The sequence below is a fragment of the Rhinolophus sinicus genome, linkage group LG07 (assembly GCF_036562045.2).
Source record: "Rhinolophus sinicus isolate RSC01 linkage group LG07, ASM3656204v1, whole genome shotgun sequence".
Taxonomy (NCBI): domain Eukaryota; kingdom Metazoa; phylum Chordata; class Mammalia; order Chiroptera; family Rhinolophidae; genus Rhinolophus; species Rhinolophus sinicus.
The window spans coordinates 82,431,247-82,445,799 of record NC_133757.1 but is presented as its reverse complement, the minus strand read 5'-3'; the positions used below and the strand labels follow the sequence as shown (position 1 = coordinate 82,445,799).

General features: G+C 45.2%; 1 protein-coding gene across 1 annotated transcript in view; it reads left to right on the top strand.

Annotated features, from left to right (window-relative positions):
• LOC109439421 (adhesion G protein-coupled receptor E2) overlaps nucleotides 1-14,553 on the top strand; it is a 43,308-nt gene that overhangs the window by 15,872 nt on the left and 12,883 nt on the right. Inside the window, exons 4-15 of the mRNA XM_074338119.1 lie at nucleotides 2,336-2,485; nucleotides 4,460-4,513; nucleotides 4,802-4,936; nucleotides 7,333-7,488; nucleotides 7,741-7,827; nucleotides 8,035-8,130; nucleotides 9,155-9,204; nucleotides 9,334-9,411; nucleotides 9,818-9,995; nucleotides 13,519-13,626; nucleotides 13,789-14,009; nucleotides 14,194-14,373. Of these exons, the coding sequence (XP_074194220.1) occupies nucleotides 2,336-2,485; nucleotides 4,460-4,513; nucleotides 4,802-4,936; nucleotides 7,333-7,488; nucleotides 7,741-7,827; nucleotides 8,035-8,130; nucleotides 9,155-9,204; nucleotides 9,334-9,411; nucleotides 9,818-9,995; nucleotides 13,519-13,626; nucleotides 13,789-14,009; nucleotides 14,194-14,373 (1,493 nt within the window). The remainder of the gene's footprint in view (nucleotides 1-2,335; nucleotides 2,486-4,459; nucleotides 4,514-4,801; nucleotides 4,937-7,332; nucleotides 7,489-7,740; nucleotides 7,828-8,034; nucleotides 8,131-9,154; nucleotides 9,205-9,333; nucleotides 9,412-9,817; nucleotides 9,996-13,518; nucleotides 13,627-13,788; nucleotides 14,010-14,193; nucleotides 14,374-14,553) is intronic.

Genomic DNA, 14,553 nt, shown 5'->3' with positions numbered 1-14,553 from the left:
TTTCAATGTCTTTAGTAAAATGCTCATGTTGTTCTTTGATTGTGTTTCTGAGTTCATTAAACTGCCTTTCTGTATTTTCTTGCATCTCGTTGAGTTTTTTCAGAACTGCAGTCTTGAATTCTATGTCATTTAAGTCACATATTTCCATATCTTTAAGTTCATTTTCTGGAGACTTTTCATTTTCTTTCTGAGCTGTCTTGTTGCCTTGGTTATTCATGGCAATTAATGATTTATTATTTCTCTTCTTAGACATCTACAGAATTGGGTTCTGCAACAGGTTGATAGGAAGAGGTCTTTCTTTTGTTTTCCAGTACGTGTTGGTAGAATGTTTTATTTTCTCTCTGACTGCAGCCCTTTTTTCTCTCTCACACTGTAGTGTTATGTTTTCTCTGCACTATTCCAGCTTCTCACACAATGGGGGAATTCCCTGGAAGGTGGGCTTCTCCTCTGTTAACAGTTCACCTGGGTCATAGGGCGCTGCATCCCTGTGGGGATGCAGAGAGCTTTTGAAGTTCCAAAGCTCTGCCTGCACCAGATTCAGAGCCCCTGTGTTTCAGCAGTCCTGTTTACTCCTGCAGGGATCTGCCCAGATAGGTGGGGACAGAGGTGGAGTGAGTTGTGAGAGGTGGCCCAGAGCAATGGCGGTGACCACCACCACAGCCGCACTTTTCCCTTCCCTCCTCCCCTTCTCGCTCAATTTGCCCACCTTTAGGTGAATTCAGTAGTGAGCCTCTTCATCTTGCCTGTCTGCTGTGCAGGGAGTCCTTTGTGGAGTTATAGCTGTTCGATTTGTTGTAAATTCCAGGGGAGATTTCCAGAGGCTCACCTCACACCACCATTTTGATGATGTCTCCTCAACTCCTTTCTTGAGGGTGCTTGTCAGGTTGAGGAATTTCCCCATTGTCATTGTACTTTTGTCCTGACACCTCATTCCCAATTCTACCCAGCTAGACTCCATCCCATCCCATCAAACTTGAAAACAAGTCTGTAGCCTTTGTCACCATCTGAAAACAAAACAGGAAAGACCCATTGTCCAGATGAAGGCTGAATATGAATGCCACAGATGTGTGTCCCTCGCGCTTCCTCTCATATCCTGGTGCTGACACTACAGCCTGGGCCTTAGAAGGGAAATCTATAAATTCAGAGAAGAGAACTCTGATCTGGAGGAGACCAGATGACCCTTGACACATCAAGATGCCATGAGTCTTTTCAGGCTTTAAAGTCTTTGATCCTATGATTGGAATGTAGAGTCAAACATTCTGTCCCATCATTTTGATTCATTTTATGTCCTTGTTTCTTATTAGGTTGTTCTTGTTACCCAATGGTGTCCAGCCCCTGCTCAGTGGGTCCCTCAGGTACTCAAAGAGCACATGGCTCATGGGCATCTTTCTCTCATGTTTAGAAACAGGGAGAGATAAGATGCCAGAAATCACCCCCAATGATTCAGCTGTGAGCGGCTTCCTGCTGCTTCTTCACTTCACATCCCCTATTGCCTCTGATGTTGTGAAGGGGACTTACCCAGGGATGGAGATAGGAAGACTCTCCCTGAGACATCCTGGGGCATCTGGGAAAGGCCTGACATTGGGAGCTGAGGGAGTTCCTGATGAGGAGGGAGGGGTGCACTTGGGCCACTGTGACAAAAGGGGGTGGAAGCCATCAATGGACAGAGGCCTGACACCTGGCTCTATCTTTAGGTGTGAATGATGATGTCACCCTGGAAGCCCCCAGCCATGACTCCCTCCATTACCTCAGCATAGGGGACAGCCTTCAATGCCACTATTGTCCTGACTGAGTCTCCCCATCCCCCACCCCCCACCTCTGCAGGTTTTCTTTCTTTCTTTTTCTTTTAAGCATGTTTTTCAAGGACCTATCAGCTCCAAGTCAAGTAGTTTCAATCTAGTTGTGGAGGGCACAGCTCACAGTAGCCTGTGTGGGGATCGAGCCAGCAACCTTGGTGTTAGAAGCACCACGCTCTAACCAACTGAGCTAACCGGCCACTGCCCACACAGGTTTTCAATGGTACAAACAGCACCACAGAGGAGAGTCTGTAGTTGAGTCAGTGCCTCTGTTTACCCTCCAAGGCCTGGAGAAGGGGACACAGACCTGCTTCCATCCCCATCATGACACAGCAGAGTGTCTGAATCTAGGTGCCCTCAGGCAACCTAGCAGTCAACAGGCTCTAGAGCAGCTGGCTGTGCCCAGCGCAGCTCCAGGAGTGACACCCTGCACCTATAACAGTCTGGTCCCTATGGTGGGGTCTGACTGGAGGCCACGGTCTCTGCCCTGTGGGAACTCATGTCTTTGAGAGGTGACCTTTTGTCCTATTGTGTTCCAGACATCAAAGAGTGTGGAGCAGGCTCGACAGTGTCCTGTGGGGTATATTTAGATTGCCAGGACTTCATGGAGAGCTACTGCATGTGCAGCCCTGCCTACAGACCTGTTTCTGAGGCAACGTTCAACATTGATCCTAAGAAACCATGTAGTGGTAAGAAGGACCCCATGTCTTCCATTTCCTCATTCATTAGGTTTGGGATTCCCACCCCTTTCTCTAAGCATCACGGGAGTGACCTGTGCACCTACTTGGTCACCCACCCTCTCTGAACACCAAGGCTCTAAACCCCCCACCAAGTGCCACTTAAGTAATTTTCAAACATTCCCTTACCACCTGGCATCGTATTTTCATAAAACAAAGGGAGTGGTGGCATTCAAGATACTTCAAGGGCTCACAGAGTGTTGAATTCCAGAGCAATATTCATCCTTTTCTTCTTCATCAATGACTACCAGGATGAGACCTTCCCCACTAGAGACCACACAGGCTTGGTCACCCCAGAAGCCCTCTCACACCCCTCAGGCCTTGATGGACCCAGGAACCATGTCCAGAAATGTGGGCATAGGGAGAGTACAAGGTGGGCCCATGTTCCTCAGTTGTCCCTGCCCCTGGCCAACAACCACACCAGGTGAAGACCCCTCCTTGACCCTGAACCCACTTCTTGGCTGCTCAGCCTCATCTATTTCCTCAAGCAAGGTTTCACCCTGATTCAACCCAATAATTTCAATTAATGGAACTGTGGGCAACTCAAATGATTAGGACCTGTTGTGTCAGGAGTGGGCAGGGTGACATGGACCACCCCACACACATTCAGGAAGTTAGATGAATGGAAGAGTCTTCTATCTGGATGAGACTGAAAGAGAGGACGTAATTGGGCACCACTGCCCCAAGCCTGACCCACTCTCTCGAAGAGGTCAATCCAGGCCCCATGGGGGCTGAGCTCCCCTCAGCAGGGCCCAGAAGTCTGCATCCCTGGTGGGAGATCAAGGAGCCAAATGAGAGAAACACCTGCTACTCCTCGCCCATCGGCACCTGTTTCCCTCTTCAGCCACCCAACCCTCACCCACTGCTGATCTTGCTCAGAAATGGATTTTCACCACTTCCTGCCAGTCCTGGGGATGCCATCATGGAGATCAGAAGAGGCACCTTCACCAACCCAAAGATTCATGGCTGGACATCAGCCCCCATTGTCCACCGCAGCCTGGCACCCACTGTCCGGGTGGCCCTGCTTGTCTGGCATTGTCTTCATTCTCCTCATCCCTTCATGCGAGCCCCTTGAGGGACCAGGTTCAGGGATGGGTCTTGATCCAGATCTATGAGCTTGAATCTGAGAGTTGGCATTAATGGGACAGCACTGTCCCGCCAGCATCACCAGGATTCCAAGGAGAATTCAGGCAGAGTGCAGCTGCCCTGGAAGAGGCAGGACAAAAGCCATCACTTGGAGACAAGATGGGTACTGCTCAGGGAACTTAGCATTTCCTCTACACTTGGTTCCCAGGAAGGCCCACTCTGGTCTTTACCCAAATCCTCAAGCTGGGACACAGGTTGCCATGATGTCCCTGCCCACCTGGGAGCTGATCATGAAAGCAAGGGCACCAGGGCTGAAAGACAGGGAAAACTCAGGCCACTTCCACCCATATCTGGACAACAGAGCATCTAGGCCATTCCATTCACACTTAGGATGCCTCCATGTGAATAAGAAATGGCATCCACTCACTGGAGAGGAGAGTGAGGCCTTTGCAAAGCAGATTTCCACCATTGCCAGAGAACAAAGAACCTGGGCATAGGGAAAGGCACGCAAATCTGAGGACTCTCTCCTTTAAGATTTACTCTCTCCATTGGGAAAGGTTGGAGTTTCTGAGTAAATCCTCTATGTATATTCTATGTATATTGTCGCACCTGAGTTTCCATGAGGGCTGTGGCTGTCAGTGATTGACTCCATGGGGAGTCCCGGGAAACGGAGGGGAAAGACCTAGTTCTTGATTCCAAGTGAAATACAGGAACCTCAGGGAAGCTGCCAGAAAGCTGTGGGCTGCAGGGCCCAACTCAAGGTGGCAATAGCCATATGGACAGGGGTTGAAATTGGAGCTCCACTTTCCTATTTTTATCATCTCTGTCTTTCTGCTCCAGGACTCATTCTTCAGCTGATGTTGACGTTGGATGCTGCAGCTGAAAACTTTAAAGGTGAGTCCGCCCAGCCAGCCCATTAGTGACTGGGGAATACATGCTAAGGTCTGAGTCCTCTCACCAACAAGGGGGCTTATTTTGCAAGTGAGGCCAACAGATGGTTTTCTGGAGATAAGAGAAGCTGTTTCATCTTCCCTAAATGTCCAGAATTTTCTGAGTTCTTCCAAATCCAGTGGCAGCCATCATTCCTTTTCCTTCCGTCCTCTTCCTTTGGACCACTGCTGGTAGCTGGCTTCCTCTTATCTCTTGGGCCTTCTGACCATGGTCTCTGTCCTGTCCCCACAGCCTCTGTCCCTGAAGACTGTGCTTGGTGGTGCCCTCTGAACGCCGCATGTGTCAATGCCACAGCCTGTCACTGTGCCCAGGGATTCAGTTCTTCATCTGGGAAGATCACCACCAACGGCTTCCAGAGATGTGATGGTACAGAGGCTTGGGGTGGGGGAGGGGCATCCGGAGAGTGTGGGGCATCCAGAGCCCTCAGCTCTGAGAGCAGCACAGATGTATTTTGTCAAGGGCAAAAGAGAAGAGACGTGGGAGGGAAGTAGGCAGTCAGGTTTTCTTGATTAGCCTATGAGATCCACTACCCATTTTTAAGTTGGATTGTGTAGTTTCTGTTCTGTTGAGTTATATAAGTTCTTTGTATATTTTGGATGTTAACCACTTATCAGATATGTGATTTGCAAACATTTTCTCCCAAATTATAGGTTGCCGTTTCACTCTGTTGACGGTTTCCTTTGCTGTATAAATGTTTTTTAGGTTGATGCAGTCCTTTATTTATTTTTGCTTCTGTTGCCTTTGCTTTTGGTGTCAAATTAAAAAAAAATCATTACCAAGACTGATGTCAAGGAGCTCACCATCCATGTTTTATTCTAAGAGTTTTATGGTTTCAGGGTAGCATTGTTTTTTGTTTGTTTGGTTTTTTATAAAAAAAAAAAAAAAAAAAAAGATCATAATTTGGCACCAAGAGATTAAGTGAATTATCTAAAATCACGCAATTAATAAGATGGTAGACTGAAATCCAGTTCTAAAATTAAACAGTTCTTATTCTTCAACAATACAAGATCATAAAAGGAAATTACACTACTTAAAAATGGTTAAGGTGGTAAATTTATGTTATGTGCATTTTACCACAACAAAGAAGTGGCAAAAAAAAAAAAAAAGACAGAAATTATATGGTTTTTACACCAAGAAATTTTCTTCATGTACTTAAAATAGTCTTAGATGCATATTTATTGATAATTTTAAAATATTCCTAATATGTTTGAAATGATGAGAAGAAAAATCCCTAAAATTTACAAGTAGTCTGTGTAGTAGACTTATAGGTGATTTTCTTTTTTTACATTTTCTTTGTTTTCTTAGTATCCACATGTCGTTTAATATTGGGCAAAAAGTAAATTTTATCAGGGGAAAAGAAACAAGATGTGACTGTGACTACTGCACAGCACATCCATGACCCTCGAAGTGTCCTTAAAGGTTCCTTTGTGTGTTTACATGTGTGTTTCATGGGGATTTGTAGATTGGGTGGATGTGGATGGAGACCCCACTGCTACTGTCATTGGATCCCAGCTCCTTCCTGGAGGGCCCTTGTCAGTTTGAAGAATTTCCCATCACCATGACCTCCCCTCCCACACAACTCATTCCCAGCTATACCCCACTTGACTCCACCCCATCCCCTCAACCTGGAAAACAGGTCTCCAGCCATTGCCACCATCTGAGAGCAGAAGCATTCCTCATGCTTCCTCTCTGTCCTGGGGCTGACACCCACAGCCTGGGCTGGGGGCCTTAGAAGGAAAATCCACAAGTTCAGAGATGAAACTCTGATCTAAGGGAGACCGGTTGCACCCCAACTCATTATAACGCCCAGAGTCCTGTCAGTCTCTAAAGTTTTTGCTCTCCCAATTGGTATGTATAGGGCCAAATATTCTGTCCCTTCATTGTAGTTCATTCTTGTATATGTGGTTCTTATTAAACCATTGTTTTTAGCCAGCAGGGTCCACTTCCTGCTCTTTGGGCCCCTGATCTACTCAAAGGGTATTGGATCACAGGTATCTTTCTCTCATGTTTAGAGGACAAGGAGAGCTAAAATGCCAGAAATCACCCCCAGGGACAGCTGTGAGCAGCTTCCTGCTGGCTTCTTCATTTTATTTCCCATACTGCCTCTGATAAGGGTGGGGGGATTCATCTAGGGGTGGAGATAGCAAGATTTGCCCAGAGATATCCTGAGACATCTGGAAAAGGTCTGTAATTAGGAACTGGGAGAGGACCTTATGAGGAGTGTAGGGTGTACTTGGGCCACTGTGATTAAATGGGGTTGGAAGTTAACAACAGGCAGGGACCTGACACCTGGCTCTGTCCTCAGGTGTGAATGATGATGTCACCCTGGAAAGCCCCAGCCATGACTCCCTCCCTACCTCAGCATAGGGGGCAGCCTTTAATGTCATTGTCACCCTGACTAGAGGCCAACCCCAGGTCCCTATAGAGCAAACACCACAGGGGAAGTTTTGGAGCTGAGTCAGTGCCTCCGTCTACCCCTCAAGGCCTGGAGAAGGGGACGCAGACCTGCTTCCATCCCAATCATGACATAGCAGAGTGTCCGAATCTAGGTGCTTTCAGGCCCAGCCCGAGAGCAGAGATGAGCAGAGCAGTCGACAGGCTCTGGAGCAGCTGGCGGTGCCCAGCGCAGCCCCAGGAGAGCCACCCAGGAGCTGAGTTCTCTCCACTCCCCATGGCAGGAGCAGGCCGGAGTCCACAGTCTCTGCCCTGTGGAAACTCATTCCCACCTTAGGGAGGTGACCCTTTACCCTGTTGTGTTCCAGACATCAATGAATGTGAACCACCCCAGACAGTGTCCTGTGGAAAAAACGCAAACTGTCAGAACACGGAGGGGAGCTACTACTGCACATGCAACCCGGGATACACACTTGTTTCCAGGGCAAAAAGGTTCAGAAATGAGAGTGAGAACACGTGTCAAGGTGAGAACCACCCTGTGTCTTCCATGTCCTTGTCCATGAGATTTGAGGTTATTTGCCCCACTTTCTCCAGGCATAAAATGGCTGGCCTGGGCACCTACCTGCTCACCCCCTCTCTGAACCCCAAGGCTCAGGACCCTCCATAGATGTTTGGAACGTCCCCCTGCCCACCTGGCATCTTATTTTCACAAAAGAAAAGCAAGGGATGACATTCAAGACACATCAGGAGCTCAAAGTGCGCTCATTGTGTTCCAGCACAATCCCCGCCCTCTTCACCCTCATCAGTGACTGCCAGAAGGAGACCTGCCACGACCAGAGCCCCCATGCGCTCCAACACTCCAGGTACAATCTCAGACCTCCCAGACAACGATTGATTCATGGACCTTGTCCAGGAAGGCAGGAGTGGGGAGACTCACGGGCGGGTCCACCTTCCCCCACTGTCCCTGCCCCTGACCAACAACCATGGCACCCTCACCCCACTTCTCAGCTGCTCAGCCTCCATCAATTTCCCACAAAAGTGACCTCCCTGACCCTCCCCAATAATTTCAGTTCACCACCTGAGGACAACTATGATGAGCACCCAGAAGAATGTTGCATCCCGTCTGAACAGGATGACACGGACCCACACACACACACACAAACTTGGTGAGTCTGGTAAACAGAAGAGTCTCCCATCTGGCCCACCTGGCAACAGAGGGCAACACCAAGGATCATTGCCCAACAGGTGGAGCTACCCAGGTCAGTGTCCCTGGTGGGAGACCAAGCGGCCAGATGACAAAACACCTGCCATCCCTCGCCCATCAGACCCTGCCCCCCTCTCCAGGCAGCCAGCCCTTACCTCTGCTGGCCTTTCCCAGACATGCATTCTCACTGCTTCCTGCCAGTCCTGGGGATGCCTTCTTAGGGATCAGAAAAAGGCACCCAGGGATGCCTGGCTGGAAGGTCAGCCCCCAATGTCCAGCCTTGACCTGGTGCCACTGTCTGAGTGGCACTGGCCTGTCCAGCACCTTCTTTATTCTCCCTGCCCCTGCCCTATAGCCTAATCTTTGGTGGGCCTGTCTCAGGAGGGGCGGTTCTTGGTCCATCTCTATCAAGATGTCTTAGAGTTAGGGGAGTTTATATTGCCCTAACAGGGTCAATGAGATTCCAAGGAAAACTCAGCCAGTGGTCAGCTGCCCTTGGGGGACTTAGGACAAAGGCCATCACAGGAACCCAAGATAGGTCCTTGTCATTAAATGCAGCATTTCCCCTGCACTCAGTTCCCAAGAAGGCCTACGTTGTCTTCTGTCCAAATGCTCAGGCTGGGACAGAGGTGAAGATGATGTCCCCACCCCAGCTAGAAGCTGCCCAGGAAAGCTGAGGGCACTAGGGGTGGCAGACAGGTAGAGCTCAAACTGAGTCCATACACTTCTGGACAACCGGGTATCTGGGCCATCACATTCACCCACAGGACACCTCCATGTGTATAAGAAAAGTAGTCCACTAACAAGGCGTGAGACAGTGGGGCCTTCCCAAACCAGGTCCCTGAATTACCAAATGACAATCTGGGAATCTGGTACCTGGCCTGACCTGGCCCCAGACTCCTCCCCCTACACACACACACACACACACACACACACACACACACACACACACACCCCAAATGAATGAACTGCTGTTTTGTTTGCAGCAAGAAACTCCTTCTCCAAATGGACTTCACCCCCTAGAATCAACAGCAAGGTGAGTGGCCCCAGAAGGGACCAAGAGGTAGGAAATCCCTCTGCACATTCCACAGTACCCACCTATTCACCCCAAGTTTCCCCATCCACCTGTAAGGCTCTCTGACCACCTCATCTCCCCTCTCCACAGAAGCTCTCCGGCTTCTATGAAAGAGTCCACAATCTGGGCAGAGACTTCATGTCTACCTCAGCCCAGGATACCATCCAGGTAAGGGCAGGACCCAGGGGAGGCAAGTGGAGGCATCTCATAGAGGCCCGGGGACGACTGGGTCTGGGAGCAGAGAGACCCCAATACAATGGCCTCCTGCTCTGAGGCCCCGTTTCTCCAAGTGTTGGTGGGAAGAGCGGACACGCAGGTATTTGTACTCACGGTGAGACCCCCATGCACCTACTAACACCTTTCTTCATGCTGTCCCTGCCTGTTGGGTTTATGTCACCCTAGGCATTCCTATGAGTGGCTGGATTCCAGGGACAAAGACACAGGGAATCCAACCGCACCACCTTTATCCCCAGATAGACCATCTGTGGGTTTTCTTCGCCAGGCTGAGTGGGCAGGGTCTTCATGTAGCCTCTCTGGCTCATGGCCCACTGACTCTGTGTCCCCATCCCCCCAGAAAGTCATACAGGTGGTGGATGATCTACTGGAGAGCCCTGGAGACCTGGAGACCCTGCCCCGCTCAGAGCAGCACTGTGTGGCCACCAACCTGCTGGTTGGCCAGGAGCAGGTCCTGAGATCGCTGAGCAAGGCCATGTCCAATGAGTCACTGACCTTTAACACAGCTGGAGGCACAAGTAAGGACCCCATTTGCCCCCAGGCTCTGCTCTGGCCTTTCTCCACCTCATTCCTCTTCCAGTCTCACTGGACCTGAGTGACCACACTTGTATCTCAGTGTTACTCTCATAAACACAGGAAAATAAGAGCTTAAAAAGAAATGAATAAATTATGCTAAGTGAAATAAGACAGACAGAGAAAGACAAATACCATATGCTCTCACTTATATGTAGAATCTAAAAAACAAATTCATAGATTAAGCAGATTGGTGGTTGGCAGAGGAAGGGAGTGAGGGGTGGTTGAAATGGATAAAGGGAGTCAAATGGACAAAATAACTAAGTCATGGAGATATAATGTGCAGCACGGCAACTATAGTTAATAATACTGAATTGCATATTTTAAAGTATGAGACTAAACCTTAAAAGTTCTTATCACAAATTTTTAAAATGTGGTAACTATTTATGATGATGAGTGTTAAGTAGAATTATTATGGCAATCATTTTGTAATATACACAAATATTGAAACATATTGTACACCTGAAACTAATATAATGTATATCAATTATACCTCAATTAAAATAAATTATAAAACTGTAAATAATATACATATTCATTGTAAAATAAATTACAAGCAGATAAAATAAGTATAATGAAGAATTTAAGATAAATACAAATGGCTTCAAAAGAAAACAATTAAATTTGGAAATATATAAATTTAATATTATATATGATTTGTTTTATTGAGGTAAAATTTATGTAACATAAAATTGACCATTTTAACCAAAGTGTACAATTCAGTGGCATTTAGTACATTCACAGAGTTGTAATAATTGCCTCTATTTCTATTTTCATCACCCCAAAAGTAAACACTGTACCCACTAAGCAGTTGCTCCTCATCCCCCCCTCCCCCAGCTTCTGGTCACCACTAATCTGCTTTCTGTCTCTATGGATTTGCCTGTTCTGGACAGTTCATATATATATATATATATATATATATATATATATATATATATATATGTATATGTGTATATATATATATATATATATATACACACACATACATACACACATATATGTGTGTGTGTGTGTGTGTGTGTGTGTATATATATATATATATATATATATATATATATATAATCAGGGCATATATATATATGCCAAAAAAATGTATATACATGACTTGTATTCACCTTTTGTTATCAGTATATATTGAGTATTACAATTTTAATACAGTTTTTTCCTTTCTTAAAATGTATATACATTTTTTGGCACCCTCTGTGTGTGTGTGTGTGTGTGTGTGTGTGTGTGTGTGTATAAAATGATCATACGACATGTGACATTATAGTTTTGCTTCTTTTGCCTAACAAAGTTTTCAAGGTTCCTCATGTTGTAGCCTGTATCCTATTTATTTCCTTGTTGTGGTCGAATAATATTCCATTGCGTGGAAAGACCACCTTTTGTTCATCCATTCATCCGTTGAAGGACATGTGGGTTGTTACCTCCTTTTGACTATTGTGAATACTGCTGCTAGGAATATTAGCGTACAACTTTGTCTGAATAACTGTTTCAACTCTTTGGGGTACATAACTTAAGAGTGAAATTTCTGAGTGACATGGTAATTTTATGTTCAACTTTTTGAGGAACACCCAGAGTATTTTCCCAAACTGGCTACTTTTCCATTCACACCCCCAACTAGCAATGTACAAGGGTTCCATTCTCCACATCCTCAGCAATACTTCTTACTTCCATCGGCTTTTGGTTTTATTATAGCCTTTCTAGTGTATGTCAGGTGACACCTCATTATGGTTTTGTTTTGCATTTCCCTAATAACTAATGATGTTTAACACTTTTAAATGTCACTGTTAAACATTTGTGTATCTTTTTTGGAGAAATGTCTACTTAATTCCTTTGTCTAATTTTAAATTCGCTTGTTAGGCTTTTGGTTGTTGAGCTGTAAGAGTTCTTGGTATATTCTAACAGTATATACTCTATGAGATAGGAGAGTTGCAAATATGTTGTCCCATTTTCACTTTTTTTATAGTATTTTCACCTTAATGAACAGATGCTTGTCTTTTCACTTTCTTGATAGTATTTTCACCTTAATGAACAGATGCTTGTTATGATAAAGTCTAGTTTTTCTGTTTTTTCTTTCATTGCTTGTGTATGTGGTGTCACACCTAAGAATCCATATCCAAATCCAACTCCAGGAAGATTTGTTCTTATGTTTTCTCCTAATTATTCTAGTTTTAGCCCTTAACAATAGGTCTTTGGCTCATTTTGAGTTAATTTTTGTTTATTGTATGAAGTAGGGTACCAAATTCCATTTTTTTGTGTGTAGATAGCCGGATGTCCCAGCATCATTTGTAGGGGACTATTCTTTCTCCATTGAAGGGTTTTGGCACCCCTTGTTGAAAATCAATTGACCATAGATGAATGGGTTTATTTCTAGACTCTCAATTCTATTTTGTTGGTCTACGTGTCTATCCTTATGCCAGTACCATACTGTTTTGATTACTATAGGTTGGTGTTAAGTTTTGAAATCAGGAAGCGTGAGTCCTCCAAATTTGTTTATTAATTTCAAGATTGTTTGGAGTATTTGAGCCCCTTCTTTTGTGTATTTGAGACCCTAGCAATGCCCTACAAATTTAGGATGAGCTTTTCCATATCTGCAAAAAAAGTATATAAAATTATGTTGCAATATTGATATAGATCGCATTGATTCTGTAGATCACTTTGGGGACTACTGCCATGTTAACAATATTAAGTCTTTCAATCATGAACAAAGAATGTCATTTAATTTATTTAAATTTTTTAATTTCTCTCAATAATTTTTATAGTTTTTTATGTACAAATCTTGAACCTCCTTAGATAAAATTTTTCCTAATATTTTGTTGAATTATTTTGCATCTCTATTTATAGGAAATATTGGTCTACATTCTTGTTTTCTTGTGATGTCTTTATCTAACTTTGTTTTCAGAGTAATGGAGGCCTCATCAAATTATTTATGCAGTGTTCTATCCTATTCTATTTTAAGGAGGAGTTTATAAAGGAATAATATTAATTAATCCATAACTGGTTGTAGAATTCACCAATGAAGCCATCTGTTCTGGGCTTTTCATTTTGGAAAGTTTTTGATTACTGGTTCAATCTGTTATAGGTGTGTTCTAATTTTCTATTTCTTCTTAATTTAGTTTTGGTAGTTTTTGTGTCTCTAGGAATTTCTCCATTTCATCTAGGTTATCCAACTTGTTGTTGAATAATTGCACATGGTATTCTCTTATAATCCTTTGTAAATTCATATAATATGTATACCATTATTATGTATACCAAATATTGTGTGTAATACTATTATTATGTGTATCAAATAACACTGATATTTATAAATAATATATATTATTAATATATAAATATGTTATATACAGCATTTATGTTATATAGAGAATATTTATATAATATATTAAAAATATATAATAAGGTATTATAGCAATGACCGCAGGCACAATTCATAACCTAATTCCTTTATGTAACTCCCACAACTCATAGAGCTGTCCCTGAAGGTGAAGGAGCAAGGACACAGGGATGTCACCTTGAGTGTTAATCAGGCAAAGATGCTGCTAAACTGGGATACAGTAGAGGAATCTGGTGACTCAGGTAATGGATGAGGTGGGGAGAAGATGCCCATGGATTTAACAAATAGAGAATTAAAGTTTAAATGATGGTGTAGGCTATGGTGGGGCCCCAAGAAAAAAAGTCCTCCCGAAGAAGGGGACCTGTTGGGCACCCCAAAATGTCAACCTTGGCCTCATCCTGCAGGCCCTTCTGTCGTGGGCCTTGTCTCCACCCCGGGGATGGGCAAGTTGCTGGCTGAGGCCCCGCTGGTCCTGGACACTGAGAAGGAGGCAGTTCTGCAGGAGACACACAAGGACTTGCGGCCGGGAGTCTCCCCCGTCCTGCTCTCAGATGTCGTCTCGGCCTTTCTGAGCAATAATAACACCCAGAACCTCAGCTCCCCAGTCACCTTCATCTTCCAACACGTGAGTCCTGATAGGATGGGAATGTGGGTATGGAAGAGGCCTGAGTCCTGGGCACAGCCTTGGGGTTCGAGGGGCTCCCCCACTGGTACATCATCTTCCCAGGAAAGCCCTTCACAAGCTAGATTTTGGTCAGCATTTCTTAGCACCAGAACCACCAGTTCACATCTATGCTCCGTTCCTACAGTCAGTGACCCCTGGGCCAAGGGAGGAGGTATTCTGTGTCTTCTGGGAACATGGCCAGAATGGAAGTGGTTATTGGTCGACCAAAGGCTGCTGGATCGTGGGCACCAGAGACGCCAGCACCACCTGTCAATGCACCCACCTCAGCAGCTTTGCCGTCCTCATGGCCCCGTATGATGTGCAGGTGAGAGCCCTATGAGGGGCTGCATTCAAGGTCTAGTGCTGTATAACAAATTCTCCCACATGTAGCAAATTTAAAAATCACACAAATTTGTTACTCGCAGTTTCCTCAGGTCAGCAATCTGGCCTGGTGGAGCAGAGGTGTCCGCTCAGAGTCTCACCGGCTGAAATGACTGTCAGCCAG